Source organism: Mus caroli, unplaced genomic scaffold (assembly GCF_978045245.1).
Source record: "Mus caroli unplaced genomic scaffold, Mus_caroli_1 scaffold_11, whole genome shotgun sequence".
Taxonomy (NCBI): Eukaryota; Metazoa; Chordata; class Mammalia; order Rodentia; family Muridae; genus Mus; species Mus caroli.
The window spans coordinates 15,002,218-15,027,160 of record NW_028227266.1 but is presented as its reverse complement, the minus strand read 5'-3'; the positions used below and the strand labels follow the sequence as shown (position 1 = coordinate 15,027,160).

The window sequence follows — 24,943 nt, the reverse complement described above, 5'->3', positions numbered from 1 at the left end:
CCAGATGTCCCTCAACAGAGGAATGTATACAGAAAATGAGGTACATTTACATAACGGAATACTATTCAACTATAAAAAATTTTTTGTTCAGTTCTGTACCCCATTTTAATGTGGTTATTTGTTATTAGATATTAGATATTTGTCAATTCCTGAACTTAGAGCACAAGCCATTGGTGTTCTATTCAGGAAATTTTACCCAGTGCCCATATGTTCAAGACCCTTCCCCACTTTCTCTTCTATTAGTTTTTGTGTATCTGGTTTTATGTGGAGGTCCTTGATCCACTTGGAATTGACATTTGTACAGGGAGATAAGAATGGATCAGCCACCAAACCCAGACACTATTGCATATGCCAGCAAGATTTTGCTGAAGGGACTCTGATATTGCTGTCATATATGAGGCTATGCCAGTGCTTGGCAAAAACTATGAAAACTTGAGTTGGAATTTTGATGTGGATTGCATTGAATCTGTAGATTGCATTTGGCAAGATGGCCATTTTTACTATATTAATCCTGTTAATCCATGATCATGGGATATCTTTCCATCTTCTGAGGTCTTTTTCTATTTATTTCTTCAGACTTGAAGTTCGTATCATGCAGATCTTTCACTTGTTTGGTTAGAGTCACAAGATATTTTATATCCTTTGTGACTATTGTGAAGGGCATCCTTTTCCTAATTTCTTTCTCACCCTGTTTATCCTTTGAATGTAGAAACGTTCCTGATTTGCTTGAGTTAATTTTATATCCAGCCACTTTCCTGAAGTTGTTTATCAGCTGTAGGAGTTTGCTGGTGGAGTTTTTGGAGTCACTTAAGTATACTATCATATCATCTGCAAATAGTGATATTTTGACTTCTTCCTTTCCAATTTATATCCCTCTGACCTTGTTTTGTTGTCCAAATGCTCTTGCTAGAACTTCAAATACTATATTGAATAGGTAGGGGAGAGGCTGCAGCCTTGTCTAGTCCCTGATTTTAGTGAGATTGCATCATTTTTCTCTATTTAGTTTGATGTTGGCTATTGGTTTGCTGTGTATTGCTTTTACTATGGTTAGGTATGGAACTTGAAATCCTGGTGTTTCCCAGACTTTTAACATAAAGGGATGTTGAATTTTGTGAAATGCTTTTTCAGCAGCTAATGAAATGATCACGTGTTTTTTTTCTTTGTGTTTCTTCATGTAGTGGATTACATTGATGGATTTCTTTATATTGAATCATCCCTGCACACCTGGGATAAATCCTACTTGATCATGGGGAATGATCATTTTGATGTGTTCTTGGATTCAGTTTGCAAGAATTTTGTGTATTTTTGCAGCAATATTTACAAGGGAAATTGGTCTGAGGTTGTCTTTCTTTTTTGGGTTTTTGTGAGGTTTTGTATCAGCATAACCGTCATTTCATAGAACAAATTGGGTAGCGTTCCTTCTGTTTTTATTTTGTGGAATAGTTTGGAGAGTATTGGTATTAAGTCTTTTTTGAAGGGCTGATAGAATTCTTCACTAAACCCATCTGGTCCTGGGCTTTTTTAGGTTGGGAGACTATTAATGACTGTTTTTATTTCTTTAGGGGTTATGGGAAGGTTTAAATGGTTTATCTGATCCTGATTTCACTTTGGTATTTGGTATCTGCCTAGAAAATTATCCATTTCATCCAGATTTTCCAGGTTTGTTGAGTATAGGCTTTTGTAGTAGGATCTAGTGATTTTTTTAATTTCCTCAGTTTTTGTTGTTATATCTCCCTTTTCATCTCTGATTTTGTTAATTTGGATACAGTCTCTGTGCCCTCTGGTTAATCTGGTTAATGATTTATCTATCTTGTTGATTTTCTCAAAGAACCAGTTCCTGGTTTTGTTGATTCTTTGTACAGGTTTTTTTGTTTTGGTTTGGTTTTTTGGGTTTTTTTTCTACTTGGTTATTTTTCACCCTGAGTTTGATTTTTTTTTTTCCTGCCATCTACTCCTCTTGGGTGTATTTGTTTCTTTTTGTTCTAGAGATTTATTTCAGGTGTGCTGTTAAGCTGCTAGTGTATGCTCTCTCCAGTTTCTTTTTGGAGGCTTTCAGAGGTATGCGTTTTCCTCTTAGGACTGCTTTCATTGTGTCCCATAAGTTTGGGTATGTTATACCTTCATTTTCATTAAATTCTAAAATCTCTTTAATTTCTTTCTTTATTTCCTCCTTGACCAAGTTATCATTGAGTAGAGTGTTTTTCAGCTTCCATGTGTATGTAGGCTTTCTGTTATTTCTTTTGCTTTTGAAGATCAGCCTTGATTTGTAGTGATCTGATAAGATGCATGGAATTATTTCAATCTTATATCTGTTGAGGTCTGTTTTGTGATGGATTATATAGTCAATTTTGGAGAAGTTACCATGAGGTAACTGGTAATAAGGTATATTCTTTTGATTTAGGGTGAAATGTTCCATAGATATCTGTTAAATCTATTTGGTTCATAACTTTTGTTAGTTTCACTATTCCTCTGTTTAGTTTGTGTTTCCATGATCCCTCCGTTGATGAGAGTTGGGTGTTGAAGTCTCCCACTCTTATTGTGTGAGGTGTAATGTGTGCTTTGAGCTTTAGTAAAGTTTCTTTTATGAATATGGGTCCCCTTGCATTTGGAACATAAATAAATATTCAGAATTGAGAGTTCTTCTTGGCAGATTTTCCTTTGACCAGTATGAAGCGTCCTTCCTTATCCTTTTTGATCCCTTTTGGTTAAAAGTCTATTTTATCCAATATTAGAATGGTTACTCTAGGTTGTTTCTTGGGACCATTTGCTTGGAAAATTGTTTTACAGCCCTTTACTCTGAGGTAGTGTCTGTCTTTGACACTGAGGTGTATTTCCAGCATGCAGCAAAATGTTGGGTCCTGTTTACATATCCACTCTGTTAGTCTATGTCTTTTTTTTTTAATTAGGTATTTTCTTCATTTACATTTCCAATGCTATCCCAAAAGTCCCCCATACCCCCCCCCAACTTCCCTACCCACCCATTCCCACTTCTTGGCCCTGGCATTCCCCTGTTCTGAGGCATATAAAGTTTGCAAGACCAAGGAGCCTCTCTTCCCAATGACGGCCAACTAGGCCATCTTCTGCTATATATGCAGCTAGAGACACAAGCTCTCGGGGGTACTGGCTAGTTCATATTGTTGTTCCACCTATAGGGTAGTCTATGTCTTTTTATTGGGGAATTGACTCAATTGATGTTGAGATAATAAGGAACAGTGATAGTTGCTTCCTGTTTTCTTTTTATGTTATTTTTGTTTGTATGGCTATTTTCTTTTGTGTTTGTTGAAAGAAGATTACTTTCTTGCTTTTTCTAGTGTGTAGTTTCCATCATTGTGTTGGCATTTTCCATTTATTATCTTTTGTATGGCTCTATTTGTGGAAAGATATTGTGTAAATTTGCTTTTGTCATCATGGAATATCTTGGTTTCTCCATCAATGGTAATTGAGAGTTTTGCTGGAATAGTAACCTGGGTTGGCATTTGTTTTCTTTTAGGGTCTGTATGAGATCTGCCCAGGATCTTCTAGCTTTCATAGTCTCTGATGAAAAGTCTGCTGTAATTCTGATAGGTCTGCCTTTATATGTTACTTGACCTTTTCCCTTATTGTTTCTGATATTCTTTCTTTGTTTTTTGTATTTGATGTTTTGACTCTTATGTGATGGGAGGAATTTATTTTCTGATCCAGTCTATTTGGAGTTTTGTAGGCCTCATGTATGTTCATGGGCATCTCTTTCTTTAGGTTAGGGAAGTTTTTTTTTCTGTAATTTTGTTGAAGATATTTACTGGTCCTTTAACTTGGGAGTTTTCACTCTCTTCTGTAACTATTATCCTTAGGTTTGGTCTTCTCCTTATGTCCTGGAATTCCTGGATGTTTTGAGTTAGCACCTTTTTGCATTTTGCATTTTCTTTGACTGTTGTGTCAATGTTTTCTATGGTATATTCTGCCCCTGAGATTCTCTCTTCTGTCTCTTGGATGCTGTTGGTGACTCTTGATCACTTTCCTAGGATTTCTTTCTCCAGGGTTGTCTCCCTTTGTGATTTCTTTACTGTTTTCATCTCCACTTTTAGACCCTGGATGGTTTTGTTCAATTCCTTCACCTGTTTGATTGTGTTTCCTGTAATTCTTTAAGGAATTTTTGTGTTTCCTCTATATGGGATTCTATGTGTTCTCCTGTATCTCTTAAAGAGAGTTATTTATGTCCTTCTTAGAGTCCTCTGTCATCATCATCATGACATGTGATTTTAAATGAGAGTCTTACTTTTCTTGTGTGTTGGGGTATCTAGAGCTCACTGTGGTGGTAGCACTGGGTTCTGATGATGCCAGATATCCTTGGTTTCTGTTGCTTATGTTTTTGCTCTTGCTTCTCGCCACATGGGTATCTCTGGTGGTAGCTGGTTTTGCTGTGTCTGACTGTGGCTTGTCCTTCATCTGCTCACAGTTGTGTCAGCACTCCTGGGAGACCAGATGTCCCCTGGCAGTATTTGGGTACAGGGCTGGGTATAGGATCAGTTCCAGACATTGTGGCTGCATCCTATTTTTAATAGGGTTATTTCATTCTCTGGAGTCTAACTTCTTGAGTTCTTTGTATATATTGGATATTAGTCCTCTCGCTAATGTAGGGTTGGTAAAGATCTTTTCCCAATGTCTTGGTTGCCGTTTTGTCCTATTGACAGTGTTGTTTGCCTTATAGAAGCTAATAGTTTTATATATATATATATATATATATATATAATTTATATATTATATGTATTATATATTATATTATATATTATATATTACACTAAATATATATAATATGTTAAATATATATTTAATTATATATTCAATCACATATGTTTAATTATATTTGTATATAATTTTTATATAATTATATAGTTATTATATATAACATTAAATATACAATATATTAAATATATTTAATTACTATTTATATATAATGTATTATTTATATAATTATTATATAATATATTAAATATATGTAATATAGTAAATATGTGTATTTATTATATATTATATATTTATTATGTTATATTATATTTTCTATATTATGTATATTATATATTTATTATATATATTAAATATATAAAATAATTATAGCTATATATTCAATATTATTGAATATTATTATTATATTATAATTATATTATTATATATAATATATTTAATATATGTAATATATTTAATATATATAGCTTCATTCATACACATTTCACATTGGTTTTGGTCTTGGTTTAAGAATAGCGTCTATGTATTTCAGACTAGATTGGAATTCATTACGTAGCCCAGAATGTCTTTCAAGTTTTTATGGTAAATCTCCTCTCAGCCTCTTGAGTCTTGGTATTAAATTAAACCATAGGGGTCCCTACCTTCTGTCCTTTGGTAGGGTGCTAGTATCTGCGTCTGACTCTTTCAAGTTGCTTGTTAGGCCTCTCAGAGGACAGCCATGCTAGATTCCTGCCTGTAAGTATACCACAGCATCACTAACAGTGTCAGACCTGGGGTCTCCCCTTGAGCTGGATCCCGATTTGGGCCTGTCACTGAACCTCCTTTCTTTCAGGCTTTTCTCCACTTTTTTTTTTTTTTCCTGCAGTTCCTTTAGACAGGAACAATTCTGGGTCAGAGCTTTCCACTGTAGGATGACAACCCCATCCTTTTACTTGATGTCCTGTCCTTCTACTCTACAAGTTCCCCTTCCCCACTGTAGAGCACTTCATCCCTTGGAGTCCTGAGAGACTCTCACCTCCCAGGTTTCTGGTACATTCTAGAGGGTTCCCCACCTCCTACCTCTTGAGGTTGCCTGTTTCCATTCTTTCTGTTGCTCCTCAGGCCTTCAGTCCTGCCCCACCCCCCGTTCTCCCCACCCCCTGCCAATACCTGATCATGTTCCCCATTTCTCTTCCCTGTCCCCTCTTCCACCCAACTCCTCCCTTCCTCTACCCTCACCCATGATTGCTTTCTTCTCCTTCTCAAGTGTTATTGAGGCATTTGAGGGGAAAAGCTTGTTAAAGGTTAGCAAAGAGCAATAATATCTGCCAAGATGCCAATAATTAGCAAGAGTTACTAGACAGCAGCCTTTTGTGATACACTTAACAAAGCTGAACTTCTATATGCTTACAGATTCCATATTAATAAAAGGCCAAAGACTCTGGAACCCGCCAATCACACCTTTTACAATGGATTTTCAGGACTCAGACTGCAGATGCCGTCTGATAGGGCATCGGCAACGTTCCTATTGCAGGTAATACTGTTTTTCTTTAGAACTTGTTATACAAAATCATTTCTTTAGTGCTTACTTTATCAGTCCACCATCGGCCTGGTAATGGTAGGTATCCCACCCTTAAGAATTTGTACAATTTGTATCATTCTATAACTCTTTAGTAAATGCTGACTAAATTATTCTAAAATATTCCAATTTTAATTTTGGAAGATCAATCAAATTGACAAACTGATAAATGATGTATCAATTTCTCCTGTCTGTCAAAATTGAGACAGGGTGGGAAGCATTAACATTTGAAAGTAATTAAGTTACTTTAATCATTAGTTTCTACCTTTCCTCTCTTATAGTATTTTTGTGTACTTTTAGCTAAAGCCAACAGTCTGGAAACTAACAAATTATTTAATCAATTCTTGAAATGTTTATGTGGAATACAAAAAACATTTGATACTATTTGTGAATGGGGTAATTCCTATCCTACCTGTTACATAGGTTATTTAAAATTATATATTTATCTGGGCATAGTAGTGCATGTCTTTGTTCCCAGCATGTAAGAAGCAAAGGCAGGCAGAGGTTAAGTTCAAGGACTACCTGGTCTGTAAGTTCCAGGACAGAGAAACCTTGTCTCAAAAAAAAAATAAATAAATAAATAAATAAATAAAACAATGCCCCTCCTCCTCTAAACTTTATATTTCTTATTTATGTAACAGATAAAATCAACAATTCCAATATGAAATAATTATTTATTATTCATGTTTTGCAAATGATAAAAATTCATATGTTGAAAAAATTATTTTGTCTGCTCTGTGGCAGTATTTCTTAAGATATATATGAGGAGTATATCTACATGGCAATCTGTTGCATCTTTGAAATAACTTTATTTTAATTTTCTATGTATTCACCTATTTGTAGCAGGGTTAATTTTGATATAATAATATATTTTTAACAGTGTTATTTGCAAATAAGGATATCAGAGGTATTGGTTTAGGATTGTCCGAAGAGCCAGTATTAAAGGAGCTGATATTACCAGGGGCTTTAAAGTTTATAAACATTTAAAAATAAGTTGTCAGGCCTCGGGATGTGGTGAAATTGGTACAAGGCACATCAAACATGGAAAAAGACTTGGGTTCACTTCCCACAACCATATAAACTGTGTTTGGTGTCTCATTCCTTGAGAGTTCTAGGTTGTCCTTGTTGGTTTGCCAAAGTTTCCAAAGAAAAGCTATTTTGCAGAGCCATCAAAAGTGACAACCAAGAGAAAGACATGAGGAGCTTCCAGAAACTTACTGGAAGCAAGGTGCCTTTTCCAAGGCCATTAGGTACTGCTCAGGACACAGAGAAGGGCAGGACATAGCCTAGAGATGTCACTGCTTTCGGTGTCCACTCAGGAATTTAGTTTTGGTTGCAAAATCATTTCTGACCTGGGCTGAAAAGTCAGTTATAATTTGTTAGAATGTTCCCTTTGAGTGAGAGAGATACAGAAATTCTATTTGCAAGACCTGCTATTTTGAGAACATTCTAAACCCCTTGAAAGGGAAATGCTTTTTCTGTTTGTTTGGGTTTTTTTGTTTTTTGTTTTTGTTTTTTGAGACAAGGTTTCTCTGTGTAGCCCTGGCTGTCCTGGAGCTCACTTTGTAGACCAGGGTGGCCTCCAACTCAGAAATCTGCCTGCCTCTGCCTCCTGAGTGCTGGGATTAAAGGCGTTTGCCACCACCACCCGGCTTTTTTTTTTTTTTTTTTTTTTTTTTTAATGCTTTTAAATTTTAACAGAGAGACAGGGACAAGGTTAGGAGTGAGGTTTTGAATTTACTGCATTAAATAATGCAAGGCCCTTGGAAAGATGAATTTTGTGCATTAGCAGCTGCAATATTCCAGTGAGGTTTGTTTTTTAAAAATGTGCTATAAGAGCACAGAAATGTGGAGTTTTGTCCAGTGCGTGGGAGTTGGGGTAGCGATGGGAGTAGGATTGGGGTCGTGTGGGGATGGGATGAGGCCTGGGATAAACTCTTAATCTCTGGAGTTTTGGTGTTAATATAATTTGAGGCACCAGGTTGTTGCTGAAACAATCGAGGACACACTATCCCCTAATGTGAGCAGGTATCTATTGGAACAGAGAACCTGGAAGCTGAATAAGGAACACTTGTGTGAGCTTTGCAGTGAAAACACCATTCTTGAGATGCAGTTGACAAAAAGGCCCCGATCTCTCTTTAGGAAATAATCAGAGCTCTTGGAAGCAGCTCCGCCTGCTGCCCTGCCTTCCACTGCTGGCAGACTCAACAGGAAGCAGTCTGCTCCCCTGGGGCTTCCAACTCCTCTCTAGAGTTTCTCTTGTCTCTGGATCTTTGCAAAATTCCTCTTCTTATCTTAGCTATCTATCTGCAGTCACAGTCAGAGGCACTCCCTGACCCAAAAAGGCATGGCGAGGCCTAGGTATCTCCGTGGCCTGGGGATGTGCATTACCGCGGTGCTGGCCTCCTTCATCGCGGGCTTTACTGTGGGTAAGTGTGAACGCAGGGACAAGGAGACCTCATCGCAGGGAGGAGAAGCCCAGGGTGGAGGGCTGGGATGTGTTCCGAGGAGTTCCCAAAAGAGTACAGCAAACGTAGAGAGCGAATACAATGAAGTTCAGTCAGAATTCAACTTTATTAAGGATCTTTTGAGTGTAGACTACTGCTGTAGCCTGCTGAGATTACTCGAGCTGTCATTATCTATGGGGTTGGAAAAAACATAATTTCCAAGTAATTATGGGTTGAAACCGTTGTTTTAATGAATGTTTTGGGAGTGCTCCTTCTGTGTCAGGAAGAGCCGGAAATGCGGTGCTTCGCGTATTCATAGCACCAGAGAAAGGTCCTTAAGTAAACCTATTATATTGTGTATGAGAATTTTTAAAAGTTTTCTGCAATTAGTGTGTTCGTTGTTGTTGTTTTGGTTTGTTTTTTGTTTTTTTTTTTTTTCTCCCAAGCCTGCACAATGATCTGTTGGTTGGTTATAATTATGTTCTTATTTTAATTTGGTGTCTCCTTTAATAGTCAGAAGCAATCAATGTGCACGTGTTTGTGTGTTTTTATGTGTGTATCTCTGTGAGTTGTTTGTACCTGTAATTCCACTCCACCTGCCTCCCTCCCCCAGGCTGGTTTATTAAGCCTCTCAAAGAAACAACTACTTCAGCTGGTTATCATCAAAGTATACAACAGAAACTCTTATCTGAAATGAAAGCTGAAAACATCAGATCATTTCTTCGGTAAGTTTGTTTTGCATTTTTATCTTAGAAATGGTGTTTTTTGCATGAGCAAGCGTATTAAAACTTGACCAACCTTTATTTATATGTGAAATTATAAATTGCTTATCAGTTCATCGATTTTTGAAATGTGTCTATATCACTGGGGATGAAAGCCACAGCCTGTTGTAGAGAAGCCTTTTCTCTCCTCTCTAACTTCATCCTACAGAAAAGTATCTGGTTGCTGTATTTACAGACGTTTCACCTTCACGTGACCTTGCACTGGAATTGAATGGCATTGTTTTGTTCCGTGTATATTGGATTTAATCACCATTCTGGATTAAATCAGAAAAATCTTATTCTCCTCAAAATCCCTTCCATTACTGCATTCTGCAGGGAAGAGATAGGACACTGGAAGACTAATGACTTAGTAGAAAGGAGACTTGTCTTTCTGGTTGTGATTGTCTTACATTTTTTTCTCATTTTGCCAAATTTATTTTTGTTTAAACACAGCACTAACTCACAACAATAAAGATAATGTAAACTTTTTAAGCTTCTCTTTGAAGACAGTTACTATAACATGTTGTGTTCAGGCTACTTCAAAATAGAGTGCCACTAACAAATCAGATTTATTGAATTATAATTTACATAAACTATAGCTTCAAAACCTATGATTTCAGAGATTTTACAGATGTGTTATAGTAAACGAACCACATGTCCTACTAGGATCTTTCTTTTCTCTAGTCATTAGTCTAAGAAGGGATATGAGATACACCTGAGCTTCATGAAAGGTGAGAGAAGCTGTTGAAGGAAAAAATGCAAGAGAGAATGCTGTGCATTTGTACTTTACTGTTCAACTTGGACCATGAGGGGAAACTCGATTGTTAGTCTGCTTTGTTTTCTTCTGTTTCACTTCTGTGTTCCACTTCATTGAGCCCTCTCTCCTATAAGATGAGAAGTACACACGTGTGACCAACTGCCTCTCCCCCTTTAAACAAATACAGTGAGTTTTTTTCTAATTGCAAAAATAGTCCATTGTAGAAAGTAACACAAAAATGAACTATTGTCATTGAAAGATTTCTGTTGTTGTGATAAACACCATTAGTAAAAGTCACTTGGTGAGGAAGGACTTTCTTCATCTTAGAACTCTCAGGACATAATCCGTCACTGAGGTGAGTCAGGTTAGGAACTCAAGGGAGGAACCTGGTAGCAGAAACCAAACTATAAATCATGAATGAGGCTTGCCAGCTTCCTCCCCCTGGATTTCTCACTTTGCTTCTTATTGATTTCAATACCACCTGCCCAGGAATGGCACTGCCCACTGTGGCTAGTGCCCTTCTCCCCATTTCAATCATTAGTCAAGAAAATGGCTCACAGAATTGCTTCCACTCCAGTCTGATGGAGGCAATTTCTCAGTTGAGATTCCCTGGTCTAGATGACTCTAGGTTGTCAAGTTGAAAACAAAACAAAAAACAAAACAAGAAATCCCGCCTCTAATGTGGTGGTTTGAGTAGGTATTCTCCCCTCCCCCGCACCAGACTCATGTGTTTGAATGCTTACACCATGGGGAGTGGCACTATTAGGAGGTGTGACCTTGTTGGAGGAAGTGTTCCACTATGAGGATAGACTTTGAAGTCCTGTATGCTCAAATTCAGCCCAGTGTGGAAATACAGTTCTCTTCTGCTGCCTTTGGATCAGCTCCCAGTTCCCTTTCCACAATCATTTCTGCCTGGGTTCTGCTATGCTATGCTATGCTATGCTATGCTATGCTATGCCATGATGATAATGGATTAAAGTTCTGAAACTGTAAGCCAGCAGCAATTAAATGTTGTCCTTTATAAGAGTTACTCTGGCCAGGCAGTGGTGGTGCATGCCTTTAATCCCAGCACTTGGGAGGCAGAGGCAGGTGGATTTCTGAGTTCAAGGCCAGCCTGGTCTACAAAGTGAGTTCCAGGACAGCTAGGGCTCACTGAGAAACCCTGTCTTCAAAAACAAAAACAACAAAAAGGAGTTGCTCTGGCCCCAGGGAGTGGGAAGTCCTGGCAGGGGGCAGGGTGGGGATACCCCCTTGGAAACGGGGGTGGGGGGTGGGGGTGGGGTGGAGGGGGGGCGCGGGAGGAGGAATGGGATAAGGAACTGTTGGAGGTCAGATTGGGAGGGGGTCATCAATGAAGTATAAATAAAATTAATTAAAAAAAAAAGAGTTGCTCTGGTCATGATGTGTCTTCACAGCAATAAAACCCTAAGACACCTAACCAACACAATTATTTAAAGTAGAAATTAAATATACCTAGCATCAATGTTTTTTCCTCTAGTTGTAAGATAACTTGTCTTAACTCATTTGTACTTTAAAAAAATATATTTGATATATTAAACATCTGTAGCCTGTAGTTTTTACTTAATGATGTGGAGAAAGAAAGTTTTCTAGAACTTGATATTTAAGATTTTGTGGGTTGATAATAATTTTCAGATAGGCTAGGTAAACTATTCAAGTACATGAAGAAATATTTAAGTGTGGGAAGAAGGCCTCTTTCAAAGTCTAAAAAGGCTGAAAAGGGAAGAAAGTGGAAATACCCACTGCTGTTGAGCAGAAGCTTGTGAGCACAGTAACAGTGACTATGGCTAAAAGGTGGAAGGATGGAGCAGATGTATTTTGGGATTTGAGCATTATAGTTTTAACATACAAGACTGTCCAAGCATCACAAGCAATGGTATAATAATGTCACATCTACTATTGAGGAATACTATTTTTCTGAGTCAGAAAGTTATAATTTTAGGTGTGAGCCCAAGCATTTATTAGCTGTAAAACTGAACTACTTTTCCAGTTCCTTTATTTGCAAAATAGTGGAAAGAAAGAAGGGTTGTGAGGATGGAGCTGAAATGTGAAAGTGTACACACAGGGTTTTCACTGAAAATTCATCTTCATGTCCATGGATTTGGTTTGTTGTGGTTTTGTTTTGTTTGGCAATTGGTTATCCTTTAGTTAGCTTTAACATTAATTTACAAAGTTGTTTATTTGTTCCATACCGATGTAAGTGGGAAAGAAAAGAAACTTTAAACCTATTATTCATCTAAAGCAGAGTAAATCTCCCCAATAGCTGAACTGTGTTTTTTCGGTCATTAAGATGCTGTGGCTTGATTTACACCCCAAAACTATGAAAACATCCTTCAAAAGCAGAACAGCAGATTTGTGCTTCTCATGTCATGAACAAGACCTCAACATTAGAGAATACAAAAGTTCATGGACCTTAATTTCAATAAAATGAATACAGTGCTACCTGCGTGTTACAGTTGACAGAAACATCTCTGCCAAATGCAGAGCACTTGGCTGGCTCTGGGCAAACATTAAGACTTCTCCCTCAAAATGTTACAAGGGTGTTGCATCCTTGCTTCAGAGCTGTGACATTTTTAAAGGGGTCTTTTTACATTTGGTACATTTGGTCCTGTGCTATTATTTTGTTTTGTTTTTTTTTTTTTTTACAATGGATGATTTTTTTTCTAGAGGAAGGATAACATGGATATTGTAGTTGTGCTTAATTACTTTAAATAGTCTAGCTCTCTCTTCTTTTCTTCTCTCTCTCTCTCTCTCTCTCTGTATACTTTTTCTGTTTCTCTCTCCCTCTCCCACTGTTCCCCATAGGAATTGCCCTGGCTTCAGTCCTTGGGACCAGAGAACTTGCTTGCCAGAGAGCAGCTTCCCAGTAAACCTGAGTTTATTTTTTTTTTAATTTTATTTTATATATATGAGTAATGTAGCTATCTTCAGACACACCAGAAGGAAGGCATCAGATTCCATTACAGCTGGTTGTGAGCCACCATGTGGTTGCTGGGAGTTGAACTCAGGATGTCTGGAAAAGCAATCAGTACTCTTAAGTGCTAAGTCGTCTATCCAGCCCCCTACACCTGCCTTTAATATTAAAAAAAAGGCATGTCCAGAAATTAATATATCCAGGTAAGAATTTTCTATGTCTGACACATAATTGATACTTGTCTGACTGCTCTTTTAATTCTTACTTTTATTCCTTTCATTTTAGTTCCTTTACAAAACTTCCCCATCTGGCAGGAACGGAACAAAATTTACTTCTTGCCAAGAAAATCCAAAAACAGTGGAAGAAATTTGGATTAGATTCAGCTAACCTGGTTCATTACGATGTTCTTTTGTCTTACCCAAATGAGACCAGTGCAAACTATGTATCCATTGTGGATGAGCATGGAGTTGAGGTGATGTAGCATTATTGAGAATTTTCATATGTTGTAATGTCTGGCTTGCACTTTGCCTTTGTGACAGGATCTCACCTTTTAGCTCTTGCTGGGCTGAAATCTGCTGCATGAACCAGACTGGCTCCAAATTAGTGGCAATCCTCTTGTCTCTGCTTCCCGAGTTCTGGGATTACAGGTGCACACAGTCACGCATAGTTCATTGCTTGCTTTTGCTTCTTTATTGATTGGAATTCCGAGTCAAGTAGCCTTAGAATTGTGTTATTAGTGCAGTACCACTTATGTGACTCAGAAAAGCTGATACACTGCCAACTCCTCAGGGTCTATTTCTGTTAAGTGTGGTAAGCTTTCTCAGGCCAGGATGAAGATTTAGATATGGCTCTTTCTTTAAGTAAGGTGAGGCATACAAAGGGATACATCATTTAAAGTCAGTAGAGTAAGCGCTGGGGATAGAGAACTAAGGTTCATCATCTACACAGGAACAGGTCATTTAGACTAAAGATGGAGATAAAAGGTGTTCCTGGAGGGCTTCATTTATGGTCCAAAGAAGGGAATAAGAATTTAACCACATGAAATGCAAGCCAGGTAAGAGAATTCTAGTCCGAGGAAATCACTGGCCATGCATAGTGATGTAAAACCTGCTCGCTGTTGTCAGTAGGGTTTGTCTATTTCCGAAGCCTTGTCTTACGATATGCAACCCCATGTGTAACTCAGGGGGCAATATGGGCAGTGCCTCACTTGTGATCTGGGATTGTTCCATGTAACATGACCTGTTTGAATTCTTGCTAGATTTTTAAAACATCATACCTTGAACCACCACCAGACGGATATGAGAATGTTACAAACATCATACCACCATACAATGCGTTTGCAGCCAGTGGCATGCCAGAGGTAAAAAGCTACATTTTTAAAGAAGCATGGCTCTGCATCTTTCTTTGCATATGAAAGCCTGTGAAGAGAAATATGACTGAGGAAACATGGAGGCCGAATATGTGTATTCATTGTTGTTCAGTATTATGAACATCTTCAAAAATTAAAAATACTTTCTTTTTTAGTTATAAAAATGAACATAAGGAAAAGCAAAGCAAACAAATGCCCTAAAAGATATGGCTCCAAGAAGCAACAGTTATGGAATGTATTTAGTTTCAGCAGCTTTCCCCACTGATTACAATGTGAATTTTAAATTATTTTTATCCATCCATCTTTGTAATTCATACTATAGATCTTCTTAAAATAATGTTGTAGTTGAAAATTAAACATTTGGAATTTTAGGAGCCATCTCCAATTAATAGCCACTTGCAAATGAAAAATGGTTTTTATTTCTGTGAAAGTCTTACTGAGGAAACAAACCTCACTTAAGGTTGGCTGCATGCCCAGTAGTAGATTGGGGATACAAAACCTTACAGGTCCGTTCCATGTATAGTATGGCTTTCTGTTTTGTGTTTAGATGCAATTCCTGTGTGTACAAATATATGTATCTCTGTATCTATATGCATTTATTGTGCTTTTTCTTTGCTCTTTTTGCTGTTTTATTGTTTTATGCTATTCTGGTTTGCTTGTTCTATTTTATCTTACTGAGTTTTATGTTATTATTATTCCTCAGATGCTTGTTTGTTTTCTTTTAAAAAAATTTTTTTTATTAGGTATTTTCTTCGTTTACATTTCAAATGTCCCAAAAGTCCCCCATACCCACCCACTCCCACTTCTTGGCCCTGGAGGGGTCTGCAACCCTATAGGTGGAACAACAATATGAACTAACCAGTTCCCCCAGAGCTCGTGTTTCTAGCTGCATATGTAGCAGAAGATGGCCTAGTTGGCCACCATTGGGAAGAGAGGCCCCTTGGTCTTGCAAACTTTATATGCCTCAGTACAGGGGAACACTTGTTTGTTTTCTAAGGAGAGAGAAAGTGTGTGCATCTAGATGGGAGGGGTGATGGGGAAGAATGGGAAAGAAGAGGGAGAAGGGAAATTGTAATTAGAATATGTTATGTGAAAAAACTATTTAAAATTTTGAAAATAGAAGGCAGCGGCGTATGTAACTTTCCCATTTCCCTGTAGGGAGAGCTTGTGTATGTCAACTATGCTCGTACTGAGGATTTCTTCAAACTAGAAAGAGAGATGAACATCAACTGCACCGGCAAGATTGTTATCGCAAGATATGGGAAAATCTTTAGAGGAAACAAAGTACAGTATTCTTCTTTCGAGGGGAAAGGGGAGAGGTTTGATCTCACAAATGTAAATGGTCAGTTATATTCACTCTCTGAAGATGCTCTTAATTTTGTTTATTTTTTGGTTGTTCTCCCTGGGTACACAGAAGACTTTATTTTTATATAACTTGATATTTCCTGAAAGAAAATTATTTTTATTAGCCAAGTAGTATTTGTTTTTTAAAAGTCAATAGGAGAAAATCTATATCAGTAAAAAGGAGCACTTCCTCTGTACTACCCAACTTAATTTTCTAATATAATCAATTTTAGTTACCCTCTCCCTATTGAATTCTCTGAATTTTAAATATTTTCACATGTACACTTTATGTAGTCATTATGATTAGACTTTAAAGAGGCCTTGATACACTCTCTGTTCTGTAACAGTGTTCTCACTCAGCTGTTCATGACATAACCATGTAAACACACTGAGGACTGTACAGTATAGTAGCTGCTAAGTGGCTGGGGTACTAGCTTCACACCTGGCCCAGGTAGACTTTTTCTTTTTTTTTTTTTTTTTTTTTTTTTGGTTTTTTGAGACAGGGTTTCTCTGTGTAGCCCTGGCTGTCCTGGCACTCACTTTGTAGACCAGGCTGGCCTCGAACTCAGAAATCTGCCTGCCTCTGCCTCCCCTGTGCTGGGATTAAAGGCGTGCGCCACCACGCCCGGCCCCAGGTAGACTTTTTCATTGTCATTTGCTCTCTCTATGCCAGTGCCCTTATGAGTAGAATAGGAATGCTAATAAAAACCAGCCTCATAAACTTCTTCATAGGATCCTAGTCTGTACTGGAAAGCACCTCAGTAGAAAACCAATACTAGTAATTTCAATATGACTATTAAATGCTTCATTAATTTAAATGTGGACATAATATTTTTCAGAATCAATAAAAAGTTTAATCGTTTTCCTATTAATATTTTCCTTAGTTGAACTTTAATATGTTACTACTATAAATAATTCCATTTAAATAATTTACATGTACTTCAAATATTTATATATATATTATTTGTTATTTAGATTAATAAAAATGTTCTTTCAGAGTTTTGATAAAATAATTAATTGCCTTTCCAGAAGGCTGGGACACTGACATGGCTGAGTACTTTCTTAATGTTGCAATGCATGTGAGAGAGCCAAGAGTGACAGTTACCTACATACCTGCCTTCTGCTATACTTCTGATGATTAGGAATTCATTTCTCTCATTGGATAAAATTCCATATTCTTAGCAATATCCAGATGGTTAGATGCTTACAAAGTCACTTGAAGGTCACACTGTGTCTGTTCTAGACAGAGTTAAAAACCTGTTTATGTAAGTATTTGTAAAGTGCTTACTCAATGATGTGCAAGATTTGGTGGGTAGTTTTTTCAGAGACTAGCATTCTTCACATTCTATAAAACACACTCATTTTAGCAGGGGAGACAAACACTTGAAAGCTATTTTAATATATTATGAACTGACCTATGATAGAAATATATATTTCTATCATTTATATATAAAGTATAAAGAAGAAGGGAGACTTCAGTTTTTAAGATTTGGGGATGACAGGAACAGTTCATAGCAAATAATTTAGTTAAGGTTTTGTAAGATAAATGACCATTTATTAAGTTTAGCAAGAAGTGTAAGACTCCCGAAGTTGGGCCTCCGCTCAAGTCGGGGGATGAGCTGGCCAGCACCCCAGTGTCCCGAGAGGAAACCACACCTGATGCAAACTGCAAGAAGTTTTATTATCAGCTAGCTGAGGATGAACTCCCTGCACTATGCAGGGCAGGGGAGTTCGACCCCCAGCTGTAACAGTAGGGGGCTTTTAACAGCTAGCTGAGGAATTGGGAGGAGTTGGGAGGAGAGTTCTTTTCTGCAGTTTGTCCTTGGTAAAATTACAATTATTGCATCTCTGGCTGTAAGGCTCAGAAACAAAAAGGTCTTTTGCTGGCTATAGAGAACAAAGAGCTTCTTTCTGGCTCTATTTTTAAAGATCAGGGAAAACAAGCTTGGGGAACATCCAGGGGCTTTACCTTCCAGGGAGAAACGCTCTAAGTCGGGGGGGGGGGGGGTCCTCACAGAAGGGAATTAGTTTGAAGCAAAGATAACAAACATATAACAACACCATTGAAAGTATGTATTTAACTACTTTTGTAGGAATTAGCCAGCCATTTGTATTCCTGCATCATGTTACATATTGCCCTTACAGGTCAAAAATGCCATGCTAGCTGGGGCCATGGGAATCATTCTGTACTCTGATCCAGCTGACTACTTTGCCCCTGAAGTGCAGCCATATCCCAAAGGATGGAACCTTCCTGGAGCTGCAGCCCAGAGAGGAAATGTCTTAAATCTGAATGGGGCAGGTGACCCACTCACTCCAGGCTATCCAGCTAAAGGTAATAGTGAAATTTGTCAGTTTACTCCTGCAATATATTCCTTGCTATTCTAGGTGCATAAAAACAAAGACACACTAAAATAAGAATTACAGCAGAACTAAAATTATATATGCCTTTATGTCATTGGATTTTGATTGCTAGGAAATAAGTAATTTCTCCTGAATTATTTTGGTTTTAAACTTCCACCAGATTTAGACATGGGAAGACAGTTTCATCTGATTTTTCTTTTCTCAAAGCAGGATGTTCAGAAAACCTGATATTCATAATTAAAAGAATGAAGAATTTTAATCTTATAAGTTATATTTCTAAATGACCTAAGGGTTTTGTTATTTAGTCGTAAATTTCCTTTTCTTTTTTTTTAAATTAGTTTTTAAAATTTACTTGAAATGACCTTTATGGGAGGCACAGGCAGGCAGATCTCTGTCAGTTTGAGTCCAGTTTGGTCTACAGATTTCCAGAACAGCCAAGGCTACACAGAGAAACTTTGTCTCAAATAATTAAAGTATGAAAAATGAAAACAAACAAAGAGGTTACTTTAAGTGTAAAATTTTTGGCAAATGTGAAGCTGTGAAATTGTGTATCTCTACAATTAGATAATGTCTACAACCACTCCCTTTTCAGACAGTTTCTTTTTATTCCATTTCTTGCAATTTTTACTTCCCAGTACCCATCTCTAGGCAATCAATGATCTACTTTTGAAACATTAGCAGTAGCCGGGTGTGGTGACGCACGCCTTTAATCCCAGCACTCGGGAAGCAGAGGCAGGTGGATTTCTGAGTTCGAGGCCAGCCTGGTCTACAAAGTAAGTTCCAGGACAGCCGGGGCTACACAGAGAAACCCTGTCTCGAAAAACCAAAAAAAAAAAGAAACATTAGCAGTTCTTTTTGAGATCCAGACATGCTGGCATCTGTTTTTACTTATTTGTTTCTATTATTGCATTGATTGGCTATGCTATAGTTTATCCATATACGTATGCTGGGTATTTGAGTTTTTTCTATTTTGAAGCTTCTATAATGAATGTATATAAGTTTTTATGTAATTTATGTAGTTTGCTTTTACTTTCCTTATGCAAATACTTGGAAATCAAAGGGAAAAATACAATGTTAGATGTATAATGTTTCAAGAAAAATTTCAACTGGTGACGTACTTGCTACAGCCTTGTCAATAGTGTGGTGATACTATTTAGTTCTGTGTTCTAATAGGTAGTCAAATCCTCAAATTCTTTTTCTTCTTTATACAGTATATTTTCCATATGTTCATTGAGGATTTTGCATATACATACAATGTATTTTGATTATATTTACCCCTCCCCCAACTTTTCTGAACCTAGGCTTTCTCCTGTGTTCCCCTCCCAACGTCATGATTTTGGCTTCTTTGTTTTTTGAAGCATGATCTCAATATCTGTCTTTGAACTGTAGACCAAACTGGCCTCAAATTAAAAGAGAGATCCACTTGCCTCTGCTTCCAAAGTGCTGGGATTAAAGGCATCTGCCACCATATTTACCTTTTTAAATTTTAATTAATAACTCACTGAATTCAGTTAGTGCTACTCATATATACATAGGTATGGGACTTCTTTTTTCAAAAAACTATTGTGGATTTTTAGTTCTTCATCATGTGAATTTTAAAACTAGTTTAATTTACTTATTTTTTTTTTTCAGACAGGGTCTCTCTGTTTCCCTGGCTATTGTGAAAACTTTCTATAGATGCAGAAATGTTTTTAATTTTTCCATTTTTTATTTTTGTGTGTATGCATGTGTGTACTTGCTTGCATAGCCATAAACATGCATGTATGTGGATGTTTATTCTGTGGTAATAATGTGGAAGTATATGTGTGTGTGCATGCTCATGCGTGCATATGCATGTTCGTCCTTCTGTGCTAGTGTAGCAGTCAAAGAACAAATTTTTTTTTTATTTAGTTTTCTCCTTCTATTATGTACCTGATAGGGACTGAATCTAGCTCATTAAAGTTTGGAAAAAGTGCCCTAACCCACTGAGCTACTTCACCACACTGAAGCAACTAGATGATTTCTGAAAACAAAACAAAACAAAATAAATAAAGAAGACCCCAAAATAAACAAAACAAATTTCCTTGGAATTTGAGAGTGAATGAAATTTGTATACTAATGCAGGGAGAAATGCTATGTTAAAATTTGGAGCATTCTGATGTGGAGACAGAATGGACTCTCCATTCTTTAATTTCTTTCAGGAATGTTCTATAGTTACATTGTACACATCATTCTTTTATCAGATTTATTCAAAATCATACCATAGAACTATGATTTTTGAATTATACTTTAAAACTCAATTCTAATTTCTCATTATTAATAGACACATGATATTGTGTAGGAAATGAATGTATCTTGTATTCTACAAACTCACTGATTTGACCAATCAGCTCTAAGCCTCTGTAATTTTGTTAGTTGTGACACAGATGACATTATCTGCAAATTAAGATGATTCTTTTTGTTTATAGTATGCTCATGTTTTGCTTCTTTTTCTTCCCTTACTAATTATACTTATCAGCATATCCACTGGCTATCCTCATTTTTACTATAACAGAAAAGCATCCTCTTAAATATCATTTTAGCTCTAGATGTTTTGCCAGCTGAGAAAGGCTTCTTGCACACTAATATGACTAGAGGATGCCCAGGATGCCATTTTTTTGTGAATTGAGATATTCATCTCAGTATGTTTTTACTTCTGCTGTAACATACTGATTTTCTGAATTAAAAAAAAAAAACTGTAAATGTTATGGTAAGCCGTAACTTGGTCCCAGTGTATTGTGATTTAAAAAATATAAGTGCTGCGGACTGGCCTCAGTCGGCCCCTCAGCCTCCTGGAGAATCAGGGTCCCAGTATTCAGGTGGGCAGGGAGTTGGCGGGGTAACAAACAGATGCAAACACAAGGGAGTATCGATCCGAATGTAATTTCTTAAAGTGAGAACCAGACTTATAAGTGACTTTTACACAAAACAGAAGAATGCATACATAAAAGCTAACAGGAACCAACTGGGATAAAAATCAATGTTAACAACTGGGGTCAAAAGCAGACCCACTTAAGGGCAGCTTATTCTTAGAAGCCAGGGGCAAGGGCTTCATGCCCTTGGCATAGTTCCAATTCTAGTCTATGTATAATCCACCTTCCCCTTAGGCCATTGGAAATTTCTGTGTATGGAAGTAACTTAGCTATTGTTCTAAGTATTTACTTTAGTTCCTTCTTAGACCACAACCTTCCTCCTTCCTAGGCCATTGTAAATTCCTGTGTATGGGAATGACTCAGCTATTGTTCTAAGTATACTTAGTAGACTAGCCCTGAGATTTCTAGCTCTATTCCAGTAAATTGTAATGCCTGATTTCTTTCACTGTCTCTCTGTCAACACTGGAGACTTTTCATCTTAATAACATTCTTACAAAAATTAAAGCCCAAGATTGGCTCAACAATTTCATAGGCTATTGGAACACTGGTGGAGGATAATCTAACTTAGCTATATGTCAAAATCAATCTTTAGAGTCACTTATAATAAAACAATATTGAAAGAAAGCTCACAGATCCAGTCACCGACTAACACAGGGACAGGTTTGGAGACTTTGTTTTACAAGATGCCAAGGTTCCAGGAGACTGAGTTTCCATGAAACATTTTGCCTCGGGACTGTGTCCAAGCTTTTGGGCCTGTCACACAGTCACTATTGGAATGGGTGTGGTCTTTTCTCCTTTTTTTGTTTTTTAGACAAAGTCCCAGAATGCCCTGCCTCATCATAGCTACAGATCTCAGAAGAAATCTAAAGATGAGTGGAAACACAACAATTACTAATAAAATAATGCCAATAATAATAGCAAGCAAGATTATATATTGAACTCAATCTTAGGGATTCAGTGCACCTAGGTTATTTTTAAAAACTCTGACTAATTCATCAGTGTTCCAAGTATTCAAATGACTTCTGCTAATATCTGAAATTTCTGCCTTTAACGGCTCCATGTCATGTGAAATATCTGTATCTCTCCACACTTCCTGCAAATGAGCTTAGTTTTTCCCCCAATCGAATGGTTGCATTATAAGGTAATGGAGTGACACAAATATATTGAAATGAAGCATGACATTTAGTAGCTAACCTAACCTTAATATTTGCTATATCCTGTCCCATTGCTAAAACTACTTCTTCTAAAGCATTAACCTTTACCTTCAATTTCTTATCTATAATGTGTTGCTCTGACAAAGCTATGGAAATATTCTTATGCATATCATTAACAGTATGCAGCTGCTGAACTAAATCTGTGGGAGATAATGCAAAAGAAGTTAAAATTGTAATTAAAGTAGTAATCTCTAAAATCAGAGCTGCAACACATCTCTTTGGTCTAATAAGCTTATTCAATCTCTTTAAAGTTTGCATTCCCAAATTCTTAAACCCAGGATCACTTCCTAAATGTACAGGCAGCAGAACATAAGCAGGTCTCTTTAACAAAATCATAACAGCAGATTGCTTATCTAAATTAGGATCTACACAATTAGTTAATTGACATGTGGTCTGTGAGTTTTATAATGGGTATTCCATGCTCTTTGCCTAATATCAACTTATTAGTATATACCATGTGTGTTCTTTTGTGACTGGGTTACCTCACTCAGGATATTTTCAAGTTCCATCCATTTGCCTGCAAATACCATGAAGTCATTGTTTTTAATAGCTGAGTAGTATTCCATTGTGTAAATGTACCACATTTTCTGTATTCATTCCTCTGTGGAGAGACATCTGAGTTGTTTTCAGCTTCTGGCTATTATAAATATGGCTGCTATGAACATAGTGGAACATGTGTTCTTATTGCATGTTGGAGCATCTTCTGGTTATATACCTAGGAATGGTATATCTGAGTCATCAGGTAGTACTATGTCCAATTTTCAGAGGAATTACCAGACTGATTTCCAGAGTGGTTGTACCAGCTTCCAATCCCACCAGCAATGGAGGAGTGTTCCTCTTTCTTCACACCCTTGCCAGTATCTGCTGTTATCTGAGTTTTTGATCTTAGCCATTCTGACTGGTGTGAGGTGGAATCTCAGGGTCATTTTGATTTTCGTTTCCCGGATGATTAAGGATGTTGAACATTTCTTTAGGTGCTTCTTGGCCAATTTGAGTTTCCTCAGTTGAAAATTCTCTGTTTAGCTCTGATCCCTATTTTTAAATTGGGTTTTTTGATTCTCTGGAGTCTAACTTCTTGAGTTCTTTGTATATATTGGATATCAGACCTATATCAGATGTAGGATTAGTAAAGTTAAACAACTTCAGCAAAGTGGCCGTGTATAAAATTAACTCAAACAAATCAGTAGCCTACCTATATTACAAGGACTAACAGACCATGAAAGAAATTAGGAAGATGACATCCTTCACAATAGTCACAAATCATACAAAATATGTTGGTGTGACTATAATCAAACAAGTGAAAGGTCTCTCTAAGACAAGAACTTCATGTCTCTGAAGGAAGAAATTGAAGAAAATGTAAGATGGAAAGGTCTCCCATGCTCATGGATTGACAAGAGCAAGAATTTCATTGAGTATTTTTGCATTGATATTCATAAGGGAAATTGGTCTGAAGTTCTCTTTCTTTGTTGGGTCTTTGGCTCATTTTGGTATTAGCATAACTGTGGCTTCATAAAACAAATAAGGTAGATAGTTTCTGTTTCTATTTTAGGGGGTCATGGGACTGTTTAGATGGTTTATCTGATCCTGATTTAACTTTGCTGCCTGGCATCTGTCTAGAAAATTGTCCATTTCATCCAGAATTTCCAGTGTTGTTGAGTATAGGCTTTTGTAGTAGGATCTGGTGATTTTAGGATTTTCTTGGTTTCTGTTGTTATAGGTCCCTTTTCATTTCTGATTTTGTTAATATAGGTACTGTCTCTGTGCCCTCTGGTTAGTCTGGATAATGGTTTATCTATCTTGTTGATTTTCTCAAAGAATCAGCTCCTGGTTTTGTTGATCTTTGTATAGTTCTATTTGTTTCTAATTGGTTGATTTCAGCCACGCGTTTGATCATTTCTTGCTGTCTCCTCCTTTTGGGTATACTTGCTTCTTTTTGTTCTAGAGCTTTTAGGTGTGCTGTTAAGCTGGTAGAGTATACTCTCCAGTTTCCTTTTGGAGGCACTCAGAGGTATGAGTTTTCCTCTTATAACTGCTTTCATTGTGCTGCTTAAGTTTGGGTATGTTGTACCTTCATTTTCATTAAATTCTAAAAAGTCTTTAATTTCTTTCTTCCTTCCTTCCTTCCTTCCTTCCTTCCTCCCTCCCTCCCTCCCTCCCTCCCTCCCTCCCTCCCTCCCTCTCTTCCTTCCCTCCCTCCCTCCCTCTCTTCCTTCCCTCCCTCCCTCCCTCTCTTCCTTCCCTCCCTCCCTCCCTCCCTCCTCCCCCCTTTCTTTCTTTCATTCCTCCTTAACCAAGTTATCATTGAGTAGAGGGTTGTTCAGCTTCCATGTGTATGTGGGCTTTCTGTTGTTTTTGTTGTTATTGAAGACCAGCTTTAGTCCTTGGTGATCTGTTAAGGTGCATGGGATTATTTCAATCTTCTTGTATGTGTTGAGGCCTGTTTTCTCACTGAATTTTGGTCAGTTTTGCAGGAGGTACTATGAGGTACTGGGAAGAAGGTATATTCGTTTGTTTTAGGATATAAATTTGTATAGATATCTGCAAAATCCATTTGGTTAATAACTTCTGTTAGTTTCAATGTGCCTCT

The 24,943-nt window shown here is 37.2% G+C and overlaps 1 protein-coding gene across 1 annotated transcript in view; it reads left to right on the top strand.

Annotated features, from left to right (window-relative positions):
• The first annotated feature begins 1,995 nt into the window (after positions 1-1,995).
• Positions 1,996-24,943, top strand: part of Naalad2 (N-acetylated alpha-linked acidic dipeptidase 2) — a 69,142-nt gene continuing 46,194 nt past the window's right edge. The window contains exons 1-8 of the mRNA XM_021172007.3: positions 1,996-2,058; positions 6,115-6,235; positions 8,594-8,709; positions 9,341-9,452; positions 13,463-13,649; positions 14,436-14,537; positions 15,705-15,830; positions 18,036-18,222. Of these exons, the coding sequence (XP_021027666.1) occupies positions 6,171-6,235; positions 8,594-8,709; positions 9,341-9,452; positions 13,463-13,649; positions 14,436-14,537; positions 15,705-15,830; positions 18,036-18,222 (895 nt within the window). The 5' untranslated portion in view covers positions 1,996-2,058; positions 6,115-6,170. The remainder of the gene's footprint in view (positions 2,059-6,114; positions 6,236-8,593; positions 8,710-9,340; positions 9,453-13,462; positions 13,650-14,435; positions 14,538-15,704; positions 15,831-18,035; positions 18,223-24,943) is intronic.